The following is a 26,352-nucleotide window of genomic DNA, read 5'->3' as shown; positions in this document are numbered from 1 at the left end:
AGTAGGCGAAACACTGAGTTGATTCTTGTATTATTATTGCATTACTTCCCATATGAACTGTAACTCTACTTTTGCCCTGCCCTGTATATATGCTCAGATTCTTAAAAAAACAAAAGAATTCCAAAAGAAGTCAAATTTTAACTCAAAGCTCAAAATTTAAAAAGCAAAACAGTTCGGGCCACAAAGAAAATATAATGCCAAACTAAAACCATGTCCTTTAACCCAGGATACAGGAATGGCAGGAATATTTGAGAAAATCTTTTATGATACCTTAGTGAACCTGATAGGCAGTGCAGTTAGGTAGTTTGTGCCTTATTGAGTAATAACTAGTCTCAAAATAAAATGCTTATAAAATTTGTAGAGTTCACAAAAGCCAATATAGTTGATAACATAATTTAGATTCAAAATTATCTCAGTGAACTATTAACACTTGACTAACACAAAATTAAATTTAACATGAATGAATAGCCCGGCCGGGCATGCCTCAGCAGTTGAGCATCGACCTAGGATCCAGGTGATTGGGGTTCGATTCCCGGTCAGGGCACATGCCCGGGTTGCGGGCTCAATCAATGGCTCCCTCATCATTGATGTTTCTATCTCTCTCTCTCTTTCCCTCTCCTTTCCTCTCTCCAAAATCAATAAAGATATATTTTTTAAAAAAACAAAAAAAAAACAAAAAAACAAGAATGAATAAAGTCAAACATATATATGAATATATGTATATATAACTTTTTACCTTAACTAAATTCATGTAGAAAAAACAAACTTGATTATAATAAATTGAGTAAATATGAGCCAGTATTGTAAATATCTGCTAAAAATAATTAATGCATTTATGGAGAATGAAGATCACATGTGAGGTAATGAGATGAGTTTGGTTCAGGTTGGCCATGGACAGAGAGAATCCAGATACAAGGGCCATACAGAGAGTAAAAGGACAGAAAAGGGACCAAAGGTACAGATACACTTCTGTGGTCGTTTAGTCTACAAGTCTTAGAGAGAGCATGGTCCTTACCTTCCAAGTACCTGAGTTGTCCTACCAACAAAGTACACTTTGTCTGAAGACTGTTTCCTTTACAATCCTCGGGAATGATAAAACCAGGCCAACTGGTGAGAGATATCTGTAGCCTCACAAAGAAATGAGTTCCCCATCCCTGGAAGGAGCCAAGTGCAGTCTAGATAATACTCAAAATTCTTGGAGATTTGTGATTATGGTGTGGAGCAGAGAGAGATGATTTCTAATTATGTTTTATGACTCAACTATAATCCCAATAGTCCATTCCAGTTTTTATCTTTTCACGGCCAGCCTTATACACTACTCAGCTGTTATTTACTGGTGATCTACACTGCACTGGAGAGGAGTGAATTTACATTAGATTTATTGATATACAAGAGGCATTAATTAAAATAATAGTTAGAAAGCTGAATTTAGATCATGTGCAAACTTCCAACATTTTACAGAGCAATATCTGGCTATAAGACATTGCATAGTTAATTCCATTTCCCCGAGGAATCGCTCTTTCCATGGACAAGATGGTGAATTAACACATTTATCATGGCTAAATTAATCTGTGCCCTACAACTGTGCCTACTTTACATTTTCAAAACCTTACTTTAAAAATCAAGACTAGATTTCTCTATGCCATGGTGTCATAACACCACCTGCAACAAATGTCAAGTCTCTATGAAGGAGGAAATTTGCTCCGAATATGCATGCTGTTTAGCATTGTTTTGTCTTTAAGGATTGGTCACAGTGAGAATGCCCTTTCTACTGCAGGGGGTAATGCTAAGAAATTCAACTTCAAAAGAGTCTCTAGCTCATCTTCACAACGTAATAATACTTCTGCTAAGTCTGGATTTGATTACAAGTGTGCAAAGAAGGACAGAGGGAGGGAGGAAGTTTGTCAGCGTGCCCCTCTCTCTCCATCGCTGCCACCTCCCCTTCTACTGACTTTATTTTTTTGTACACACCCTGTAGGCTAGAGTCATTAATAACCTGTGCAAACAGACTATTATAGAGATGATGACACTGCCCTTCCCCATGTGTGTTAGTTTAGCAATTAAGGCTATTTGAGAGATTTAAAAAACACTATAGAACACAACCTTTGTTTAAAAAAAATACCAAGGGTAGGTCGTCTTCCTTGCTCCCTGAAACTAAACCAGGACTCCTTGAACTCTGACCTGAAAGGACTCTTGGTGAGCCGAGCCTAATCCTGGGCTCGGAGATTAGTTTAATGATATTTGAGGCAGCTGGGATCAACCGAGCTGAATTTTGCCGCCACGTTGTAAAACGAGTCATTGTTCCTTGGGCGGAGCACTCTCAACTGCTCCGCTGCTCGCTGCTCACCCCGCTCCTCGGTGCAGATAACCTGACAATCAGAAGAGGACCGTATTTACGCCTCATTTCTCAGAACTCGATATTTTCCTGTATAATCTGTAAATTTAGCATCTTCTCAAAGAATTGGACAAAGGATGCAGGTAATTATCAGCTTTACCAATCTCCAATCTTGAAGCGAGATTACAACTCTGAAAAACTCACCTCCCGGCACAAGTTACCGTAACTTTAACTATGGAATATTTCGGGCTGCAGTTCAAGAAGAATGAATGCTCCATTATTTTAACCAACGGCTCAGGGTGGTCACTCTATTTTTTAATGCAAGGAACTACACAGTAATGACATCATAAGGCTATCATAAAAGCAAGTGTTAAAACCTCTGATGAATTTTCCTACTATAACTAAGCAGCTAATAAGTATAAAAGTAGATCAAAACATACACTTATGATCTGGTAAAACATTTATATTCACCTTTGCAAATACAAAAATAAAAACTTGTTTAAAAAACCATAAAAGTCCTTTTTGCCTCTTACTTCCAAAGCTCTATTCGTGATCTTAGATGCCTGGAGACTTTTTTTTCTAATTAAAGAAGCCCAAATGGCAATTGCTAATAAATGGCATTTATTGATCTTGGGTAGTTTCTCTCTTTTTAGGATAAAGATCTCATGTGGGCCATATTACTATGTATCAAATTCAAATCCCATTGAATTACCTGCCTTACTCTGTCACATACATTCCCTTTTCATTCTCTAATAAGCTTCCTTGCCACTCTGAAGGACTTCCTTCCAAGGCACTCTGTATGTCTGCAAAAAAGGCTTTTCTCTTCCCATCTTGGTCCTCTTAGCCTCACTTAAAGCTTTACTCCACCCTTATTAAGTAGAGTAGAATTTGTTATACAGATATTTAAGAATGACACAACCACCTTCAACGTTCATGGCTTATTTTTATATTCAAACAAGAAGTGAAAGAGGAAGAATGATTTTCTTAATATATTTGTAAACAAATAGTTATTTAATATGAGCACCTACCATGTTCTAGGCACTACGCTAAGAATGTTACCTGGATGTCATTCTATCCTCACAACATTATGAGGGCAGGGACTGTTTTTATTTACAGACAAACTGAAGTTCATGGAGGTTGACACGCTTATTGGATGTCACAAAGTGAGCAAGTGGTGGAGTCAGTATGTGAACTCCTGCCCTGTGACTCCGAAGCCAGTACTTTGGCCACGAGAGTTGTTATACAGACAATATGACAAGCAGTAGGTGCAGACAGGACATGGTCCCTGGACTGGAATAACTCACAGACAGGCCAGGGGAAAAAGATAAACAGATAGGCTATAACCCATTGTGTTAAATGTTGCTGCAAAAATTAGCACTGTGGGAGCACAGAGGAAAAAACAACCAAGGCTGCCTGGTGAAAGGGCAGTGGGGTGGCGGGGACGCTCCTCCTCGGCTGGTAACTCCAATTGCAACTGAGTCTCCAGTGCTGGAGAGCGGGAGAGGGGCAAGCACTGCAGAGACTGCGTAAGGACGGGAATCCAGGAAAGAACACGGCACACCTGAGGAGTGACGAGAGGGTCAGGTCTGCGTGAGGGCAGAGATGCAAGCAGTTCCATGGTTGGAAGGGGTGAAAGGAAGACTTAAGCCACACTGTGGGGCCCTGTCTGCGGTCACTAGGAAAACACTGTTGATCTGAGAGAAAAAGCAATGTGAGATGAATGGGAGCTAGACGGTAAGAACGGAGTGATGCAAACTTTGATACATTTACATTTTTATTTGTTTATTAATTATGAGAGAGAGACACACTGATTTGTTCCTCCACTTACTTATGCATTCGTTGGTTGATTCTTGTGTGTGCCCTGACCAGGGACTGAACCCACAATCTTGGCGTATGGGTACAATGCTCTAACCAACTGAGCTGCCCGGCCAGGGCTGAAAGCATTTAAACAAGGAAAAAAAATAAAATAAGGTGGTAGCCTGGATCAGGGAATAAATATCGAGAATTTCTGTTTTAGTTGGGGGTCGTCTTGACTGAGCATTTCTGTAGACCAAAAAGAGCCAATGAAGAAGGAGAAATAGAACGTACAAGAGCTCTGGGGACAAATGATGAAGCAAGGCCCCCAAACAGGGGAGTCAGTACTTGACTGAGCAAGGAGATAGGACAGCCCTGGACAGGCAAAGGGACCCCTCGTATAGGTGCACCCCCCCCCCCCCCCACTAACATGAGCAGCACACAGAGATGAGAGCCTGGTTCAGCACGATTATTTTGTCTTTTGTGCTGTTCTGCGTGTTCTCTGTGTCTCTGTCTTCTTTCCCAGCTAGGTAATAGGTGCCCCGGAGGGGAGGGGCCCGATTTTATATTTCTTTGTATCACCCTCCATATTTAAAATAATGTAACCCCGTGTGAGCTAGTTCCATGTGCCTTGGAACATGGAACAGTAGTTTGAGGAAATCAGAGATAAGAGCAAAAGAAGCAACACCTCCCCTAATGGGGACAAGTCACAGATGAAAAACAGAAACTGTATATTCACTTTGCATGGTATGAGCTGCCCCAGATGGAACTGTAAAATACATGGAGAACATAATTGAGCTATTTATCAGGGAAAAAACGTGTAATAAATTGTCACATTATAAATAATCCTGTTCGAGCAGGGGCTCCAGAGTGAATCTGTTATCTCCTACTTCCTGTACAGTAACTAAATGCAAGTAGAGTTGATAACAGCGAACACCAGTGCCAAGGATTACAGTGTTGTTTTTTAAAGTATTTTTAAAATTAACACATGACGAAATACTTTTGCTAGCTCTTTAGTTCCTCAAATTAGGAGAAAACATTTTTAAATAAAATGTATCTCTTCTCATAATCTGTATGTTTATTTTTATGACTTAGTGTTTCATCTGAAGACAGTATTCAAAAGCACCTATGCAATCATTTCTTAGCATCACCGATTTTGGCTCACAGGTTTCAAGGTCCTCAATTTTATAGATGAGAAATGTGAGGTTCACAGAAATGACTTTTTCCAATGCATGGGTGCTTACAGATGATGCCAGATTTAAAGCTGAGTTTTTCTAACGCATTGTCCCACATTCTTTCATTAAACAAACCCAAAATTGAAACTGCATTCTTTAGCTGTTCTCTCTGAATCTAATCAGAAGTCCTTGCTGGCAAGGCTAGCTTTCTGCCCCTCTGCTCTGTCTTCCCTGATTTCCCACGATAGATTTGCAAACAAGCTGCAGCCAACATTGCTACTTATCTACCCAATATTCACTCTGCCCTCTTTCTTCCTAAAGAATCCCCCCCTTTTTTTTTCTGAGAACCATTGTGTCAAATAAAAAACTTGATTTCCCAAGCTCTCTAGACCAGATACTGAGATAAATGACAAAGTCTGGGGGGAAGATGTCCCTTCCAGGATGATTAAATCAGAGCTTCATGAGAAGAGGCGTTTGGCCTTTGGCCCTCTTTCTCCACCCCTTCTGCCTGGAATCTGAACTAAAGGTCTGGAGGTACAGCAGCCATTCTGCAACCATAAGAAGAGAAGCCAGGAGGCATTGGCAAATCCTGTATTAGCAGGGACTGGCCACCCACGTGAGACAAATAAAACCCCTACTTGGTTAAACCACTGTTGCAGAGTTTCTGCTATATGTAGTCGCTTGCGATCCTTACTGATTAATATCTAATGTAACATCTAGCTATGCAATGGCATATTCTCAACACACCCCTCCCGGGACTCAAAACCTTTCGGTGGAGGCCTCTAACAGAGGCCACAAAGTACAACATTAACTCTCTAGCTTGACATCCAAGGCTCTTTACAACAGATTCTCAAGACTTGATACCTCCCCTAAACATACCCTGCATCCAGCCACACAGAACTCCCTGCCAACTGCCTCTCTCACCTCATCTCTGCCCATCAGGGTCTTATGGTCTTGTCAAGGCCCCTCTCACACGTCACCACCCTCACTGGTCTAAACGGATCCCTCCAACCTGATGAGATTTCTTCCTCTTTTGAAGTCTCAAAGCAATTTTGTTTGCCCCTGTCCTGTGTTCTCTTCATGACGGCCACTACACTCCCAGGCAAGAGGCACTGCAGGGCAGGACCCTGTTATTCTAAGGGGGGAGTCCCACCCCCACCCGTGGCCCAGTGCCCGACACACAGCAGATGATTAATAAACACGGCCCCCTCTCCTAATGCATCTCCGCTGATCCCGGAAAGAGTCCCCGCCAACACTAATGAAAGGGAGCGTGTGTGACAGCAGGAGTGAGCTGAGCCGCAGCTCTCACTGCTGTATTGTTTTGACACCAGCGCAAGTGATAATGGGCTGTTACTCGGTGTGTCAAAGCGCTCACTCAAGACTCCCGCGCCAGCCTCTCCTGCCTGTCACAAGCCCCAGTCTGCAAAAGCCTTTCCATTGGAAACGCCATGTGGCTTCTGCTTAAGGAAAGCCTGTGGCTGGTCACTCCTCTCCCAGTGGATCACAAATAAAACAGAATGAGTCCAGCAGGAGCTGGGTCGCACTGGGGTGGGTCGGCACACACCTGTCCCTCCAGGAATGATCCCTGGCATGTGTGCGAGAGAGGGGCCACGGAATAGGACACTGTGGCAGGGAAGGAGGGCAGAGCAGCAGTCTTCTGATTGAGTAGAGCCCTCCCCCCCCCCCCCCCGCCCCGCCAGCAATACTGAGGGAACATTCTTGTTCAGTTCAGACTGCAAAAAGTTAGAAATAATAAAAGGAGGAAAAATCTACAGGATGAGAGGCTGTGCAATTTGAATACAATCTAAAAAACAAAATAACTCAAATAAGAATGAGAACCATAACATTTACATATTAAAATATAGGGCCTGAAATGAGACACATGCTGTCCTTCGTCACAACAGGCTTGTGACAAGCACGTGCCAGACTACAAATCCCGAAGGAAAATGTTATCCTCAGTAATGGACTGGTTCTAAGTTTGTCATCAGCCCAGTGGCCAAGGTCTCAAATAAGCAATTGTTCAAAATAAGCTAAAACAAAGCAACTGTAACATATAATTGAAATAGAGACTAAACCATCAATATTACTATAAATCTCTGAGAAGAGTTGCTAATCATTAGCCCTATGAATCACTGAAAGTGCTATATAGTATTGTTTTAATTTATTAGCTACTGTGTATACTATAATTAAAAATAATATTGCTTTAATAAGGATTTAATACTAATGGTGCATGCTGGTTAAAAACAAATGAGTGAAAAGTTAATAAAATAACAGATATAGATATCAAAATTGCATTAAAATGCTGTAGATAAGCTATTTAATTTGATGGGAATGTGAAGACTTCATTCATGAAAAATTTGGTTAAATGAATTAATCTTTCATGTCCCCAACAAGATTGTTTGCTGGATGCCCCGTGGCCCATCCCCTCCCCGAACACCTCTCCACACAGGTCTGCTGCGGCCATGCAAACCTTTATGATTAGAAACCAGACCTGTGGATATTGCACTGTGCTCTGAGCTGGCCCAGCACTGAGCTGGTCATATGCAAAGGCCTGGGCAGGGGTGAATACTTGGGAAAGTTAAAAATAGGACAACGGGATACAGAAGGGAGTGGGCACCAAGACCTGGCAGCAGTCACACTATAATATTTGGCAGAAGAAACATTCTATTTCTATTTTAGTGTGTTTCAGTTATTTCCATATAGGTGTCATTATTCTTCTATACCAAACTGGGTTATTTTGCCTAGGATCTAGTGGATTATACTTTGTGGGAAAATAAATAAACTTTAAAAATACTTTATGTACAAATCTATGAATGGGTAATTATCAAACAGGCTATCCACTAATAATTATATTTGACTTTGAGGTACACCATGCAATTTTTGATACAGATTTACCTTGGTAATTATACTTTTCTTAGAGTATTATTAGCTTGCAGTTGGTAATTCTAATATTAAAATAAACACACAAAAACACAGGGGGACCACACATGTGCTCGCTGGCAGGAATAAGGCCTTCAAATGCTGTGTTTTCCCACAGGTAATTCATGCTTAATTTTCTTTTCTTAAGAATAGAATATTGCTTAATAAAGGGCAGGGATAGGGGACAGAAATATTTTAAATACTAAGAGAAGGGAGAAAAATAGTGAGAATGGAAAAGACTGCAGGATGAGGGAAAAGAAGTCAATAAATCAAAATAAATTAAAACTGATGCCTCAGAGTTCACCACCATTTCATTTCTTATTACCCTGTTTATCAGCTAATCGCATTATGCAATAATGTAACTGAATATAACATAACATGACCTAATGCTTTATCTATTAGGCTCTCTAGTCACACAAATGTCGTTATTTTATATATTTTTTAGGCCACAATCATCTAGCCCAGGTAAAAGTGCACCTAAGCAACAGGATTCAGCCATGAAGCTGTCTCCTGTGAGATGCTCCAGGAAGGAGAATGAAAAAAAGGAGCCACGATTCAAAGGTGACATTACATTCAAATTTTCCAGGATATAAATACCTACTGACAATGTGTCCCCCAAGGGACAACATTTACATCCCTTCTGCTCCACACAGTCCCACACTCGCTTTGAGGCAGTTCCACAAGTGGAACTCCCATCACAAGAAAAGATACAAGCAATTTTTTCAGAGGAGGAATGAAGGAATGAAAGGAAAAGTAGCCTGTGTTTCATTCAACACAACTGTGAAGAGAGTTGTGCTAAATACGATGGCTTTGCTGTAGTCAAATTGCATCTGTACTTAGGTAACCTGATATTTAGAACTCTACAGAGGGGGAAGGCTGAACAGATGCAAAATATTTGTCATCTGACTAAAAAAGTAGCTCCTCATTTGATTAAAAAGCCATCAGTGAACATTTAAATTTTCATTTGTCATTAATAAAAGCTATTGCATTTTTTTAAGTACACAGTTTCAATCAGATGATTTTGGAGGAAAGTTTCATTATATCACCAAAATATATAACATACACATTAAATGCTTTGGGGGAAAAATAGAAAGAGGCAATGTATTACAGAATACTTTGTCCACTAGAAGAAAATTAAGTCTTTTCTTTGCCATGGAATTGGATTTTGTTGATCAAAAGACATGAACATCAGAGGATCTGTTCTTATTTCGTAAGAAATTAGAGATTAAGAAAACAATACTGGTAATTCTTATCCAGTATTTCAGAATGAGGAGCTTTTTTATGGAAAGCTACAGAAAACAAAATAAATTAACATATTACATCTGGCTTCTGCATTGTAAAGTAATAACTACAGTATTTATAATAGTAACTAACATGTACCCAGCTCTTACCCTGTATAATACACTTTATACAGCTTGTTTCATTGAATATTTCTACCAATCCTAGGAGGAAGGTATTATTGTTACCCCTATTGTATGATGAAGAAACTGAGGCAGACAGTCACAGAGCTGGGAAGCAGTAGCACCAAGATTAAAAGCCCAGCAGTGAGCCCTGGTTAGCTAGCTCAGTTAGTCAGAGCGTTGTCCCAATACACCAAGATTGCGGGGTTCAATCCCCAGTCAAGGCATATACAAGAATAAACCAATGAATTCATGAATGAATGAAACAACAGACATCTCGATTCCTCCCTCTCTCCTCCCACCCCTCTTCCCTTCTGCTCTCTCTCTAAAATCAATAAATAAAAATTTAAAAAATAAAAGCCCAGCAACAGACTCCTAAATCCACAACACCTAACCACCACACTCTACTCTCCTATCCTCAATGAGAACAAGATTCTAGAAGACACAAGACTGGAGAACTGAGCCCTTTACGCTGCATTAGACAGCTCTCCGCTGATCTGACAGATGAGCTAAGCCAGGATAATCAACTGTTCACCATTAGCCATTCCCAGCAGTGCCTTAGAGAAAAGAAACCAGCAAATCAACATTATGCAAAAGTTAATTTTTTTAAAAAAAACTAATATACAACTGTAAATCTTTATCAGTGACTTTGACTTTCAAATCTTAGCCTGGTTTCCTTCTACATCGTCACAATGTTGTACAATACTATTTGTTGTTTGACTTGGTTTGTTTAATAAATTCCAACATTTAAATTGGTTAACCATTTTCAACCAACTTTTTGTTACACATAATAGGAAATGTTCCTAAGAAGAAAAACATTACATAAAGCACTGAACACAAGTCCCTGTTATATAGAATGACCCCTCCTGTGTAGTCTGAATGTATCAGGCTGGAGTCTGAGGCAAAACAGAATAATACCTGCCTTATGGAGTTCTGCTTTTCAATTTGATCCCCTCAAAACTAGTCTTTATCCCTGTTCCTACCCACCCATCACAAATCAGTTGCCATGGATCACAAAGGGGACCAGGTGAGTGACTCTGGCAAACTCAGGTGAAAACTGTATCACTGCCCAGCAATCCACCCATTATCAATCGTCTCTCACAGAGCAGATGACGCTCTTACTTTCCCAGAATCCCTAGTGCTACAAACAGAACTATTTTGGTTCCACACATTTCAAAGCCTTTTTAAAATTCAGGACAAGCAAATGACTGTGGCAGCTTGGGGACACAGGTCCTTTGAGAAGTGCTTAAACTCACAACGTCCAAATGTTGAGTGTTAGCCTTCCACCACCACAGAGACCTACAACACACTCTGTTTTTAGTCCAGCGGGAAGAAAAAAGAATTCCTGCTCAGTCTTACTGTGAATAAATTACCCTCCAGAAGAAGTCAACACATACCTTCCAGGAAACTATTAAATGCACTTAAGAGAGAATTTTCTAAATGCTACACACACACACACACACACACACACACACACACACACACACACACACACACACACACACAGTGCCCTGACAATAGTCCCTTCTCCCCACAGGATAAAACTTATTTCTGAAGAGTAAGTGCATGCTAAAGAAGTTCTATTAGAAAGCTGTATCTGCGTCTCACAACTTTAAAAGTTCAACCTGGGCTTTCCATGACAGTGTGTTTTAAAAAAAATTTTAGTGTGGGTTGTAAATCACCCCAGGATGGCCTGTGAGAGCGTGCCGCCTGGGAAGGGCCCCCATCAGAGTGTAGCACACTCAACTGCTCCATCCCTGCGAACTGCGCTTATAATGAAAACGCTGCCATATATCTTGATTTGTCAGAGAACAAATCAGTTTTATCTGTTCATTCTGTGGTTTAGTGTCATAGGTATTTTAGAAAACATAATTTATAATTCCTCATGCAATTATATCTGAAATTAAATCATTTCACTTTTCCACAAGCATCAAAATATTTCAGATTAAGTAGGATGCTCTCGTAATGTCTTTGAAGTTCTCTCCCCCCAATCTACTTTCAGAAGAAAAAAAATAAATAAAGGAAAAAGAGGGAGAAATATGGGGCATTTTAATGAGCTGGTCTAGTTATATTAGGTCAGGCCTTGTAGAGGCTTTCATTTATATTCTTAATAATAACACAATCTCGCAATAATACTCAACCATGCCATAGAGAAGCAAGGGGTGCAGTGGTAAATCACCACTTTAAGAAGCAGAACAACTGGGTGTGAACATTTGAATCCTGGCTCCATCATTTTCTTGCTGTGTGTCCTTGGGTAACTTATTTAACCTCTCTGTGCCTAAGTCTCCTCAGCTGTGCAATGCAGATAATTGGACCTATGCCACACATGGTTTGTGAGCAATAAATGAGTTAACATATATAACACAGTTAGAACAGTGCCTGGCATCCGGATAGCTCTGTCTGTGCTCGCCGGCATTGCAACTGACAACAGATACACCACTCATTTTTTTTAAGAGCTAAACATACATGAAAACATAACAAGATTGTATCTTATTGACTAATACTGAGGCATTCCGATGGAGATAAGGGGAAAATACACTACTGATTGGGTCCTTGATTGATAATTTTAGTAAACTTCAAGAAATTGCAACCAAGGTATCTTATTAAGTACTAAGTGACATCTTAGTCCCCCTGGGAGAATATGCCATTCCTACAAGTGTTTTAATCCCCCTAATTTACAACAGAATTAGGTCTAGTCTTTTTAATTTACCTGAATTTAATTTAATTCATATCTGCCTAGAGACTAGAACAAATTCATAATCTTATCATCAATCACAATGGGGCCTTTCCCCTTAGTAAGACAGAAACGCAACTGTTGATACTAAATACATTAGTTTAAACTGTAAATGGGTACATTTTAATATCCATTGGGGGTTACAAATAAAAAAGGAACACAGAAGCAAATTATAACTTAGTATGTTACATAAGATATCTCTGATTTGTATACTTGATAAAACACTGGTTTCATAATTTAAATTCTTCATTCATTATAAACTGATATTTTGGGTGACATGAGTACATTTTAATAGATAATCTGAGTTACACAAATCCCGACCAATACTTGCTATGTCTGTTATGAAACACTTAAATATTTATTGAAAGCAAATACTTCTCTCTAACCAAGGGCCACCAACATAATCACATAGGAAAAGAGTGATCTCTACCTAGGAGGACAGACCTCAGTGTGAGCAGAACGACTCCAGAAGGCACACAGAAGGGAGACAATAGGAATGGTGCCCATGACCCTTCTGGGAAAGGCCAAAGACATCTGAATGCTAATGAGGTCCATTTCACACCTGCTAAGCTATTGGGGTCAATCCTAGAACTCTAAAATGCAGAAGGAAGACAGAGAGATGCTCATCTCTTTCCATGCCCAGAGGATCCAAGGTCGGGTACAAACCAACCACCAAAAGGGATTACAACCCATTACTCCTCAAGCAGAGAGCTTTCATGATTTGTTTGACAAATGCCCTACCCATTAGTGGGCTGTCCTCAATCAATTTAAACACAGGAAAAACCTTCCCTACGAGTTTCCCCCAATGACTCTTTCATAAAATCTCCATCCTATTTCACAGAGCAAAAACCAGAGGCTAAAACACAGACAAACTGTCATCAGTTGTTAATTCCTGGGACATCTTTCACACAAGACTGTCGTTGTGAAACTAGTAGGCACTCAGTAACTAACCCACACAATGCTGGGTATGTTCTTTAAAAAAGAGAAAGACCAAAATGTGGGTAAGAATAAAACTATTATAAAAACAAAATATGAAATCAATTAACTACAGCTTCCTGAATGACACAATGCCTTTTACTCTTCTCTCAAATTGAAGAACTTAACTCTTTACCACAAGGCAGAGTAAGAAAGAAAGCAGGCCAACGCCAAATTAAAAAATAGTAATACCAATAATTGGCCTTTCACCTGCAATAAACCAAATGGAAGAAATATATTCTCACACAAATGTTGGAGTAAGTCACTCTGATTGTGCAGCATGGGCTAGGCACAGAGTCCATACCTACTTCCTAATTTACTGACCCCTCCCAAATCTTTCTAGATGAAAGCTAATGTTTCACATTTGACTTGGAAACCAAAAGCTTCACTATTATGTAGTATTAGAAACAATAAAGAATATGTAAATTATACATTATAATAGTAACTGAAAAACCAAAACAGTACATATACATGACCTCGACAATGAAAAAGAACACCTAGAACTCTAACTGAAAAAGAATGACTTACAGTGTTGTCTGCCTCTATCTCTAGGTGGTTCATCCATGGGGGAGTTTGTCTTCTTTCCACTTTTTCTGTATTTTATTAGTTTTTAATCAGAAATAGATTTGGTTAATTTATAAGTTTATAAGGAGCTTCGATATTCAAAAATGGTGTCTAATAAAATAAGTTCTCATAAAATGCCATCCTGAAACAGCAAGTTCAATTTTGTTATTTAAACTCAAAACAAGCTCCCCACTCAGTTTAAAAATATATATGGTCAGTTACCAATTCCAAAATGTCAATCTTTGGTTTATGCCTATAAAATACAGTTACTATTAGTTTGAACTGTAGACAAAATTGACAGACTAGAAATATAATGCCACGAAGTGGGACACTGGTTAAGTACACATTCTCTGGAGCCCGTTTTTGGTGTCAAAAAGCTGTTTACCTCTCTGAGTCAGTTTATTCATTGGTAAAATGCGAACGATAATATTATGTATTTCGTGGGATTATTATGAGGACTGAATGTCAAGCACCTAGAACAGTGCCTGCTATATAAGATACACTAAATATTAGTTATTATTATTAATCAATTAATAATACTAATTTTATTAAATACAGTCACAGCTCGTCCATTATGTAAAAACTTCAGTGTCCTTTTCAAAATCTAAACCATGGCTTAATATAAGCTAATTCTGACAATGAATGTTACATTTACCCTATTCCAAATAGGGAGTTAGTCCACATAAGCAATTTTTCAGAAAGCTAACGCATAATCTTTTAAATGCCTACATTATGTATTTTTAATCTTTGAAATCTATTCGAAACCTTCTATTTTGTTCTGGCTAAGCAGCTACTTTATAGAAGCCTAAATTTGCCAAATTTAGACAAGATTGCGAGAACAGGGCCAACATATGCATAACATAATGCCAGGCCCTCCCTAACATTTTATTATATATTTATGGTATTTTCTATGTCCCCTATGGGAATGTAAGCATATTGAGGGCAGTGGCATCATAGATTTGGTCCTTTGCTGCGTCCCCAACACCTAGAACAATGCCTGACACATACTAGGCACCCAATGAATATTTATTAAATGAGTAAATAAAATGATTAGGTGTGAGAAAAATAGAGAATTAAAGTGCAATCTTTAAATTTTTCTTTGTAGTTTTCTTCTCCATAAAATGGGAACAATAAAACTCAGCCACATTTCTCCAGTGGTGCTCAAAGGCTAAATAAAGTGCTTTCTTTCCAAATAATTTTGGTATATCTTCCATTGTAGGGTATCTAAAGTAGGCCCACTTTCAAAGAATCCTCCCCACCATCCTAAGGAATCGCTATATTCACAAAAACAAAACATGACATTTAGAGTTATTCTTTATTACGGTGGCTCTGGAGCATATATTAAAACAAACACACACCATCTGAAGTTGATAAAACTGGTCAGAGCTTTAGAGCTTTTGATCTAGAACGGACTGCCCTCTTACCTCCTACCAGGATGGTGGATCCAGCTTTTATCTGGGAGATTATTAGGCTTTGTAGAGCTTTCCAGCTTCTCATGCTTTGATTTATAAAATTGACAGAAACAATATGTCTAATGTATTTCTCGGCCTAGCATGAGCTTGGGAGGAGAGGAACCTTGGGTGATGTGTATTTGCATATAGCCTGAAGCAATCTTTTCCAAGCCAAGTAACAAGCTTGTAAAACAGTAGGGCAGATTTGCTGTGCTGTCCTGGGTGACAGATTTTCATTTCTCCACACCAAAAAGAAGCAGGCAGATAGAGGGAAACTTTCGTATATCTTTCTCATTGACACACAAATAATTTTGCCAGCTACTGCTTTTGAGTAAGCAAATGGTGTGCATTCAGACTCTTTAGAGCTCTCAAAGCTGCCATAAATAAATAAATAAATAAATAAATAAATAAATAAATAAATAAATAAATAAAAAATAAAAACAGTGCTTCTCAAAGCACTGGGTTTTAGATGTTCATCCCAATCATGTGAAATCTGACTCCTCAGAAACCAAACCAAGGTGCCCATGAGTGACCAAATATCCAGTGAATGCTGGCTTTTCACCCCTGCCTTCCATACCCACCACTGAGCTTGCCCTGTGTCACAACACACATAGAAGAGGTCCCTGACATCTCAGGGTTCCCTTTCATGTGCCAAGCTACCTAAATAAGTAATAAACTCCCCACTTACTGATGTGATGCAGGTGAATGTATTATGGTGTTGAGGTACCATAAGAATTTTAAAATACAGTAATGCTGTATCTGAGAAAATTTGGACAAAGTATAAAACGTACACGAAAATAAAAAGTGAAAGAACTACAATTGTGAAATTTCACAATTTCACAAAGAAGTAACTCAAGGAGGGTAGGACAGGGTGGAATGGGTCACTGGGGAGAAAAAGGGACATCTGTAATATTTTAAACAAACAAAAAAGTAAGTCAAATTATAAGATTTAGATGACAGAGCTCTTTATTCATATTTGTTTTTAAAAGCAGGGAGTTTTAAAAAAGAATTTTAATATTACAAATGCTCTATGGCCAAGAATTTTTTTACTGTCTATCATGAATGTCCAAACAGACTTTACTTAGAGTTGGAATATGATGGTATAGCACCAAGATTGAGAGTTGCACCAATAGAGTGCTTTAAATATAAAGAATCTACCAGAAAGGTAACAGCACTCTCCACTGTAGCATTTATAAGTGTTTTAATGAATGTGCTTTTTACCAAATGAGTTCCTTGAATGGAATCTGTACTCTATCTTCTTAAAACACAAAAAGACCAGAGTCTCCAGCATTTGACTCTACACTGCATTTAAAATCTACTCAGTAGTGGAAGACAGCTATACTTTAGAAGGAAATGGGATAAAAAAATAATCACAATATAAATTGTACCAGAGTAAAATTGGTGAATTTTAGGTTCTTAGTTTCCTACTCATAATTCCACAAAACTAAGTATTTTTAATGGGACACACTCTAAATAGTAAATAAAAATCATTTATCACTGTGAGTCAATCTGTTTAACTAGGATCGTTACTACATGAATGACAAAACATAGGACTTAAATGATTAGTCCCCCAAGTCATAGGCATGAATGCCTAACCTCCAAGAGAAAGATATTAAGCAATTAAAAAAATACACCAAAGCTAACTATCACCATGGCCAACTGCCCCAAACAAAACAGCTAACTGAAAACATTGCTAAACACTTCTCTCATCATGGAAGAAAAAATGAGCTAGATTTTTTAATGAATTATTTCCAATGATGTGATTTTTTTTTAAATGGGCAGATAGAAATCACAAGGCCAGAGGTAAAGTGAGTTGAGATTTTTTTTTAACTGCCCTTAGCAGTTTTTATCAAATACTTCCTACTCAACTAACTACTAGGCATCTAGCAAATCAAGGCTAGCATCTTCACCCTATACAAAGTTACAGACAAATGCCATCAGCTGGCCCTCATGTGAGCCATAATCACATATCTATATGTGCGCTAAGAATATAAACAAATGTAAGAAATTCAGAGCTATAAACATCTGTAGTAGATATTTTCTTAGGTATATATTAGACAAGGAAGTAAGATAAGCATTATTTTTCCCTTGGCAGAAGTAGCGTCTCAGGTTTTGCTGTGTGAATGAACCACCATATGTGCTCACACACATATATGAATATTTAATTCTGTGTAGTAAAGGAGGGAAGAGTACAGGGGGCTTGTCAGAGATTTGTGTTGGCCCAGCCAGTGTTTCACATTTTGGCCTATCCAGCTCTAATGAGGTTCACTGAAACACGGTTAACAGCAATTTTGGGTAGCTTTTTTAGCTCTCTTTTGAGAGCCACATAATTTTTTTTAAAGCAGCTTGTTTGTTAAAAGTTTGCTCCAAGGCCTAAATTTTCTAAATATGCACCTTTTTCCAACGTTGCCCTTATAAAGAAAAAACTGCCGAGAGTGTCTCAAACATGAGCGTTCAATTAAAGAAGGAAAAGTAGAAAAAAAGAGAGCCAAAGAAAGAGACCAAAGAAGCCAGACAAGGCAAGAATCATTTTAAACATTTTCACTAGGGAGAATGTCAAACTTTCAGAGCATGAAAAACTCGGTTCCAGAAAACATAGGTCTTTTAACCATCCTTCTTCAAAAAAAAGCATGATTTTCTAAAGTCCTTTCCAAGGTTATGGATGAGCTTATTAATTGTTTATATGAGAACATAGTATTAGCAGTATTTATAGGGTTAGAATTGTCATTAAGTTTAGCAAAACAGAAATAATTTTGCATTAATTTGCAGCAAACGTAAGTTAAAAATTTTTTTTAATTTAAGAGCATGGGAAACCCATAGATTCAAAGACATAATAGACACATCAACCAAGTACAATATATAGATTGGTATGGCTCCTGATTTGTATGGGTCCTTATTTAGCAAATACTAAAAAACAATTTATAAAACTGTGAAAATTTGAACGTTGACTAGATATTTCATGGTTTTAAGAAATTATATTTGTTTTAAGAATCGCTCCGTTATTGTGGCTTTGTGTTTAAAATAAGCTTTACCTTGCCCTGGCCAGGTGGCTCAGCTGCTTGGAACACTGTCCCGTATACCAAATAAATAGGCTGCAGGCTCCATCCCCAGTCGGGGCACTTCGGGGAGGCAGCCAATCAACGCTCTTTCACATCAGCATTTCTCCCTCCCCACCCCTTCCTCTCTCTCTAAAAAATTCAATAAAAACATCTTCTGGTGAGGATAAAAAACATAAATAGATAAAAATAAAATATGCTTTATTTTTAAGAGATACTTAATATAATATTTGTAGATAAAAAGATGAGGTTTAGAATGAGCTTTAAAATAATCCAGTTGGGGAGAGGTGAGAAATCGGTGGAGGCAGTGAAGAAACAACACTGACCATAAACTGTTAATTGTTAAATCCTAGATGATGAGTTCATGAGCACTTAATACACTAGTTTCTAATTTGTATATTTTGCATGTTTCCATAATAAAACATTTTAGAGAATTAATTTAAGAATAGAGCATTTCAAGCTCTCAACAACTTAAAAGTGTACTCATTTCTAATGTTAAAATTTATTTGAAAAGTAGCTTCTATATAAAGTTCTTCCTAATAAAATGTAAAAAGCTAGTCCACTGGAAAGTTTATAATAATAAATCATAAAATAATAAAAAATAAATAATAAAAAATTAAGCCATTTCTTTTTTTATATAAATATATCCTTACTATTTTGGTTTTAAATCATATTTATTTATTCTTATTTTTTTAAATTGATCTTTCAGAGAGAGGAAGGGAGAGAGAAACATCAGTGTGAGAGAGAAACACTGATCGGTTGCCTCCCTCCCAAATGCACCCCAACGTGGATCGAACCCAAAACCTAAGTATGTGCCCTGACCATGAATCAAACCTGCCACCTTTCAGTGTACTGGACAACACTCCAACCAACCGAGTTACTCCAGCCAGGGCTACTTATTTATTCTTGTCATTGTTTCTATGAACTAGAAATTAGTCTCCCTACACACAATGCCTTGACCTCTTGATGAGGTCAAGATAAACACTGACAAAATATCTCTCAGTTTTAATCAGAAGAATCTGGATCCCAGCAATCTCATAAGCACCTTTTGAATAACTACCTCTTATGGTTCTAAAAGCTATAATTGGAGTATTTTGCAACCATAAGCATAGTCAAAACACTGAGTATGGAAGATGACATGGAATAATCTGGAAATGGTAACAGATGATCAATATGGAGTCAAAGTATATTTCAATGCTGATAAAAATAGCTAATTCATGAATGAGGGCCAACTTCATAGTGATGCCAAGAAAAAAATTCTCCATGGATAAAGTTTAGAAAACTGTTTCCATTCAGCCAACAAATATTTATTGAATTCTTATAGACGTCACATTGTGCTATGCCACTCCAGGGGAACAAAATAGTTTCCTGTTCATGAGTCTAAATATAATTATTAAAGAAAGTAAACTGATACTTTTTCAGGAAGGCATATACTATTATCCAGGATAATAAATAATATTAGGTTCATTTATTCATTCTCCCAATATCTACTGAATGGTCACAAGTGCCATGTAAGTTCCATGAAAGCAAGATGTCTTTTTTTCCAGTTCATTATCCCCCAGAGCCTAGAAGAGTGACTAGCACATGGTAGGCATTTAATACTGCTGAATTAATTATTTTGAAGATCACAATTACTAAGGAATAATCTGAAGAAATGGTCCTCTAAGAGCAGAAAAGTTTCACCAATAAAAATTAAAGGCAATGATAGGCCTATTTTAAAATGAAGAAAACAATGGACAGAAATGGCAAATAAATAGCTTTCCTTTAATATGGCAAAGCAAGGATTTCTGAGAAATTGCAACCCATATTTCCTGTCTTGCCATTTACTTTTGAAAACTAACAAGAGGATGAGGAATTTTTAACTATTTTTCAGGAATAAAATGAACATTTAATAGTAAATTAACACCGAAAGTATAAATAAATTTTGTATGTACTATTCTCTGAACCTCAGTGTTCAATATTTCTGAGCTCAGAGGGTTAAAAATCAACTAAAAACCTACACACTAAGCTCTTCATGTGTAACTAAACTACTAAATGTAGGCTCAGTGATGCAAGGTGGTTTGTTTGTTTTTTTTCAGTTTTTTTATCCCCAGAATCCAGAATGGTGACTGGCACATGGTAGACACTTAATACTGCTCAATTAATTGTTTTGAAGATCAGAGTTACTAAGCAATATGCTTTATTCTCATACCAGGTATCATTTTGGCCTTGTAAGCAACAATAGAATATTTAAACTATTCAACCTTCAATAGATAATACTTCTGTGAAGTATGGGTGTTTGTTTACTTACTTGTTTTTAATGAGGTCTGTCTCACTTATCTAGAAAAAATATCTCTATGTATTGCATCATGGAAATGAAATATGTATAATTTATCACTATCAATAAATATAATTATTATATATTTAGTAAGCACTCAATCCAAAAAGTCCTAACTTGTGCTTGTTTCAGCAGCATGTATTCAAAAAGTCCAGCCTTTTAAGGCCTATGTCAAAAAGTAGAACATAAGCATTAAATAAGAACTGACTCCTGCCCCAATTCTAAATTCCCAGTGATCATGTCTATCACGGGACAGCCCTATGGGGAAGGACCCTGCCTCTGGAAGTGGATAACTGGGCTTCAGAGCTCAACTCTTCCACCCACTAGCCCTGTAACACTGGGAAAGGTACTTCCCCTCTTTATTTGCCTCAGTTTCCTCATCTGTAGAATGGGAAACATAATTTATTTCAAAGAGCTGTTTTAAGAATTAAATGACCCAGTAATTGTAAATCTCTACAATAGTGTCTCACATATAGTAATTTGCTCAATTAATGTTATCTAGCCCAATTAAGACTCTAAGGAACCCCTTGGTTTATACATCGTAGGGGCTCATTAATAACCTACTGACTTCTTTTTAAATCTTAAACTAAAAACTTGTGTAGGGGGGGCAAAGTGGGGGGACAACTGTAATAGTGTCAACAATAAAAATAAAGTAAGTAAATAAAGCAGAAAGACAGAAAAAATAAAAAATCCACAATCCACCATCAGTTTCTTTTTATTCTGTCCCCAACAACAGTTTCACAAAATGGGGCTATTTATAAATGCTTGATAACAATCTGGAAAAAAACAAAAAAAGAAATTGACTATCCCACACTCACAAGAATATGGGTCCATGGCCTTGTCATCGGGACTTGAGTATCACTCCAAAACAATGACACTGCTGATATATTTTCTTTTTTAAAGGCAATCTGAATACTATTCCAATTCAATTATTGAAACTCTTTTCTGGTCACGTCAAAATGAAAAATCACATTTTAAAAGCCTCGGTTTTTAAAATAGGCTCAAACAATCTGCTATCCTTGCAGCTTAGCTTTGCCCATAGGAAGAAGAGGTTCAGGTATGCTCGGTTTCTACACTGCAAATGGATTTGCCAACGCCTCCCCTACCTTGGGGGAATTACCGAAACACTAACGAACAAAACAAACGCAAAACAAAACATAAAACTGGAGACATGAAACCCGAGGCCTCAAATATGTCGTCATACTCTGCTCTACTGCCTTCCCCAGCTTCCTCCCGCTCCGCCGCTTGTCCGGCACAAGAACCACCTGTCCCATCATGCATTCTATTTGTTCTCTAACAAACACGCGGCAAACTGCATACATTTGATGACCTAAATAACAACAAAGATCTAATGCATTCATTTCAAAGCAAACAATTTTAAGTTTTTCTATTTACCCAAATCAGAGATCAGCAGCCTAATTTCAAACAAAATAAACAAACTGTGGTTTCTGTTTCCGTCTGTGAGATTACAGTATAGAACACAGTGATAAAACCTTTGCTTACCTACAAAATAAAGTATATCTGTGATCCAGAGCTCCTTCAGAATGTTGACTCAACTTTTTAAAAGTGTAACATTCAGTGTTTTTTAACCATGGTTTTCATAAACTTCGAGGAAGCAAATATTCGCTTTTGACTTTTCCGCTGTTTAATCCTTCACTGCAGACGGTATTTCTTGCTAGTGTGTCTCACTTGGGTGTGCAGAACTCTCGGTTCACATCACTGAATGGACCAGTGTGGCTCCCTAGTGCAAATTTCCTGAGCGCCCCTTCCCTGAGCCTGTGCCAAGAATCAAATCTTGGCCACTTAGTGCTCTGTGCTCCACATGTGAGCTCACGGCGCGTTGAGCAGCCGTGCTAACTGAGATGGATAGCCCTGTCAAACAGGAAGCTGGCACACCAGGATGCAAGCAGTGGGATACAATGACCTTTACATTCAGAGAAAAATATCCCTAAAATGGCATGAAAAGTTTATGGGGGGAAGGGGGGAGGTTCTTTTATTTCATTTAGGCACATAGCATTAAATAAAAGCAATGGTGCCGGTATGCAATTTGCTCGAGATCAAATCTTGAATCCCTCACACCAGAAGGAAAGTCCTCAGAGAAAGAAAGTGAATCATCCTTTATTACGCTGCTTTGAAAGCAGGGGACTCCACGATTCAGCTGTACATCGCACCGGACAGGCCAAGCGCTCAGGTTCAGAATGCACATGGACTCACAATAATCTATGGAGCACCACCTGCCCTGGGGAAACATTCTTGACCCCCTGGTTTTAGATGGTTTGCTTTCTTGGTAGAACTAAGATATAATTTAAATACTTAACTACAGCATTTTTTTAAAAGTAATGATTTGCTTATAGAACCAGAGTCAAGAGCTTAATCATTTAAACCCCATGTCCTTGGTCACCATATTTGTTATTCTGCATAAACTGCTTAATCTCTCCTGGTTTCCTTATCGGAATAAGTAGATGCTCTAATAGTGCTTAAGAATTATATGAAGAGGAACGCATAAAAAAATAGCAAAGATGCTTGGCACATACACAAATGTTAAGATGGTAATTTAAAGGAATATACATAGGAAAATAATATATAAAACAAAACCTGGAAGACACATGTTTCTATCCTCTAGTTATAACTATTATCGTAAACTACACAATTCAATCATTTCAGCTGAAAAACAAGAATAATCATTCCATTGGGTCAAAAAAATGTTCTATTCTTCAAGGTTTGGGGGGATATTTTTGTTATTTGTTTTGTCAGTTCTTTGGCAGAAAGAACAATGGGCTAGACTTCAGAATGCAGCAACACAAGCTCACAATGGGCTCCCCAGTGCTGTACAATACACACTAAAATAATGATGCAATTTTAATATTTAATTAAATAGGTAAGAGGAATTGATCACAAAGACACTGAGGTTTGTTTGTGTGTTTTTTTAATGAATGGATTACATCAAAACTACAGAGCAGTTTTCAAAGATACAAAAGTACGGTAAGATGCATCCATTTTTTTCTATTTAATTAAAAGCTAATTGTAAAGTGCAGAAGCTGCAGTAAATATATTTTAACAACTGAATGCTTATGAATCATGTGTTAAAAGTTTGGTAAGTTAGGAGTGAAACATCTAACTTTGAAAAATACCAACTTGAGGACTTAGAGTAGATAACGGAGTTATCAATGGGAAAAAAAACAAAAAACCTGTGATGATCACTTTGAAATGTAAGGTGATTTTGGTGGCTCTAGAGGCGCTGGTCAAATATTTCGTAAAGAAACCAGAAAACAAGGCTCTGCAAAAAATATTCTGCTGCTCACTGTTTGGGAAAGATGCTAAATTTGACCATCTCCTCCAACACTTGTTTGGAGAATTATTTCAGGGAACACAGTCTTCCTTAAATCACTACAGACAAAACAAATGAGGGAGGAGAGGAGAGAGTCGCACTGATACCTTGAGCCTGAGCCGCGGAGCTGTGGGAGTACCCCAGGGCCAGGAGCGCGGTCTCCACCAGCTGGCTAAAGAGCACGTCTTTTCGAACCAGGACAAACTCAGCGTGTTCTTCTCTGTTGTCATATTCAAGAGAGCCGTCCAACTGCTCCACCACACAAAACACAGGGATCATCAAACCTGGAGGGACAGAATTCAAGAGCAAAACACAAACATTACAAAGCAAATCTCAGTCACCATGATGAGAAGGGAAGAGACAGTTATAAAAGTCACTCATCTGTGATCGACAGTGGTTTAGATTAAACAAGCCTCTTAGTCAGATGGGCCTAATGGGAAAGCTGTGGATTTTTCCCCTCCATTATTACTATCAGACTGCAGCAGAATTGCCCTGGGCCATGGCAGAAGCCCTCCGATTCTAGTCATTAAGAAGTGGAGCGCCCCAATCAGAGGAGTCCTGACTGAGGGACCTCCAGTTCAAAGGTGGCACATAGGTGAGGTCAAGGCAACCTTCTGGACCCTCGCACCCTTCCAGTCCATGGTTTTATGATTAACTATCAATCAGGGCTAGTATTTTTAGATCAAATCTGCTTTTGTTTGGAAAGGTTGTAAATTACCTAGCAGGATGGCAGATTTTACTTCAGGGCCTATGCTGTTAGGTGAATAGGTGCAAGAAAGTCAAAAGGCACTTAAGAAAAGTTCCTCCTGTATATTTTATTTTTCTAAATACTGCAAACAGGCCATCAATTTGCCTGAAAATACCCTGTTCAAGAAAGTCCTAACTGATGTTTATCTTATGTCACAATATATATCAAAATAAAAAACTCTGTCTTTTTAAAAATTATTATTTTATACATTAGCACCCATTACCACTGGAAAGGGATTATCTCTCCTTGTGTTTTCAGAGAAAAGAAGTAAACTACCCTAAAGAATAAGGCAAGTTAGTCTGGTTGAAAATCTGTTGAAATCTGTTGTCACTGAAATATTTCTCTGCTTTGTATCAATGTGTGAAAAGCTAAAAAATGTTTAATTCTCCAAAGGTTTTTTTATAAACTGTTTTTTGTTTTTTTAAAAAAGAAAAAAAAAAAAAGTTGTACAGGCACTTAAATCTAAACATAGCCAAGGCATGAGAAGATCAAAGTTTTACCAACATACAAGTAATAAACATGGACTCTGTCCTGTGCAATTTACACAAATTAGTACGTTATGGAATAACGAAGTGCTCTGGGTCTTCTCTTTGTGCAAGAGAAATCAGAAGTGATGAAGGATGAATGGGCAGGCCGAGAGATGGGAGGGAGGAGTCACTGTGAAGGCCCTCCACAAGAAAAACAACACCTCTGTGTGCAATGACATATAGAAGGCATCAGAGTTTCTCTAGAAGCTCCTCCCTGTTGTCCGGACCCTAGAAGCCTCCTGACTCACTCTGATCTGGAAAGAAGAGGGTGGGAGCAGACACTCCGAAAACTACCAGGTCACAGATTTAGATTTTTGTTCTAAAGATAATACAATAGTACAACTGGTTCCCATGTGCTAATTATTATTATTAAAGATAATAAGTATTGGGTGTAATTATTAAATATAATCATTATTAACAATAATAATACTCATTAAGAACTGTTATCATTAAAGACCATGGTAATTATTATTAAGCCTGAGCAACACTCTAACAAGTCAGCCATATCATACCTGGGACAACCCTTGACTCAGTGTTCACCCTTTGAGAACAACAGAGCAGCATTATCGTTTATAGCAAGCACACTATCTATGGCACAGATTTATGGAAAATAGGAAATAAGGAAGGGGCAGACTGATTGTTGCAGACAAAGAAGAGAATTTAGCCCGGCCACGAGGTACCTTACAAAATATTTTTTTTAATTATAACAAGTACTGATAAGCATATCAAATGCTTATTTTTTTATGCCCAGTTTGCTCCCAAATGTATGTATGACGTGTAATAAATAGTAAAACTTAGATTTCCTGCAAATTATCTCTGTAGTCATTCATTTATCTGATTTTTATTCCCTGAACACCTACTGTGTGCCAGGTACCCCCTGTGGTATCAGGGATACAAGTGAAAACAAGCCTGATGTGGCTCCTGCCCTCGATGCAGTTGCAGGTGCTGTAAAATCTCCCTAAGCAAGCATAATGACATTTTATAGGGCCCACTCCTGAGAGTCCTTACCAGCAGGGAATAGCCCCCATT

At 38.0% G+C, this 26,352-nt stretch overlaps 1 protein-coding gene across 1 annotated transcript in view; it reads right to left on the bottom strand.

The window, feature by feature from the left end:
• The window catches only part of SATB2 (SATB homeobox 2), a 169,378-nt gene that overhangs the window by 122,646 nt on the left and 20,380 nt on the right, over positions 1-26,352 (bottom strand). Inside the window, exon 3 of the mRNA XM_016220690.2 lies at positions 24,156-24,332. Within this exon, the coding sequence (XP_016076176.1) occupies positions 24,156-24,332 (177 nt within the window). The remainder of the gene's footprint in view (positions 1-24,155; positions 24,333-26,352) is intronic.

The sequence above is a fragment of the Miniopterus natalensis genome, chromosome 8, assembly GCF_054644295.1.
Source record: "Miniopterus natalensis isolate mMinNat1 chromosome 8, mMinNat1.hap1, whole genome shotgun sequence".
Classification (NCBI taxonomy): domain Eukaryota; kingdom Metazoa; phylum Chordata; class Mammalia; order Chiroptera; family Miniopteridae; genus Miniopterus; species Miniopterus natalensis.
This window is presented reverse-complemented; position numbering and strand designations above follow the sequence as displayed.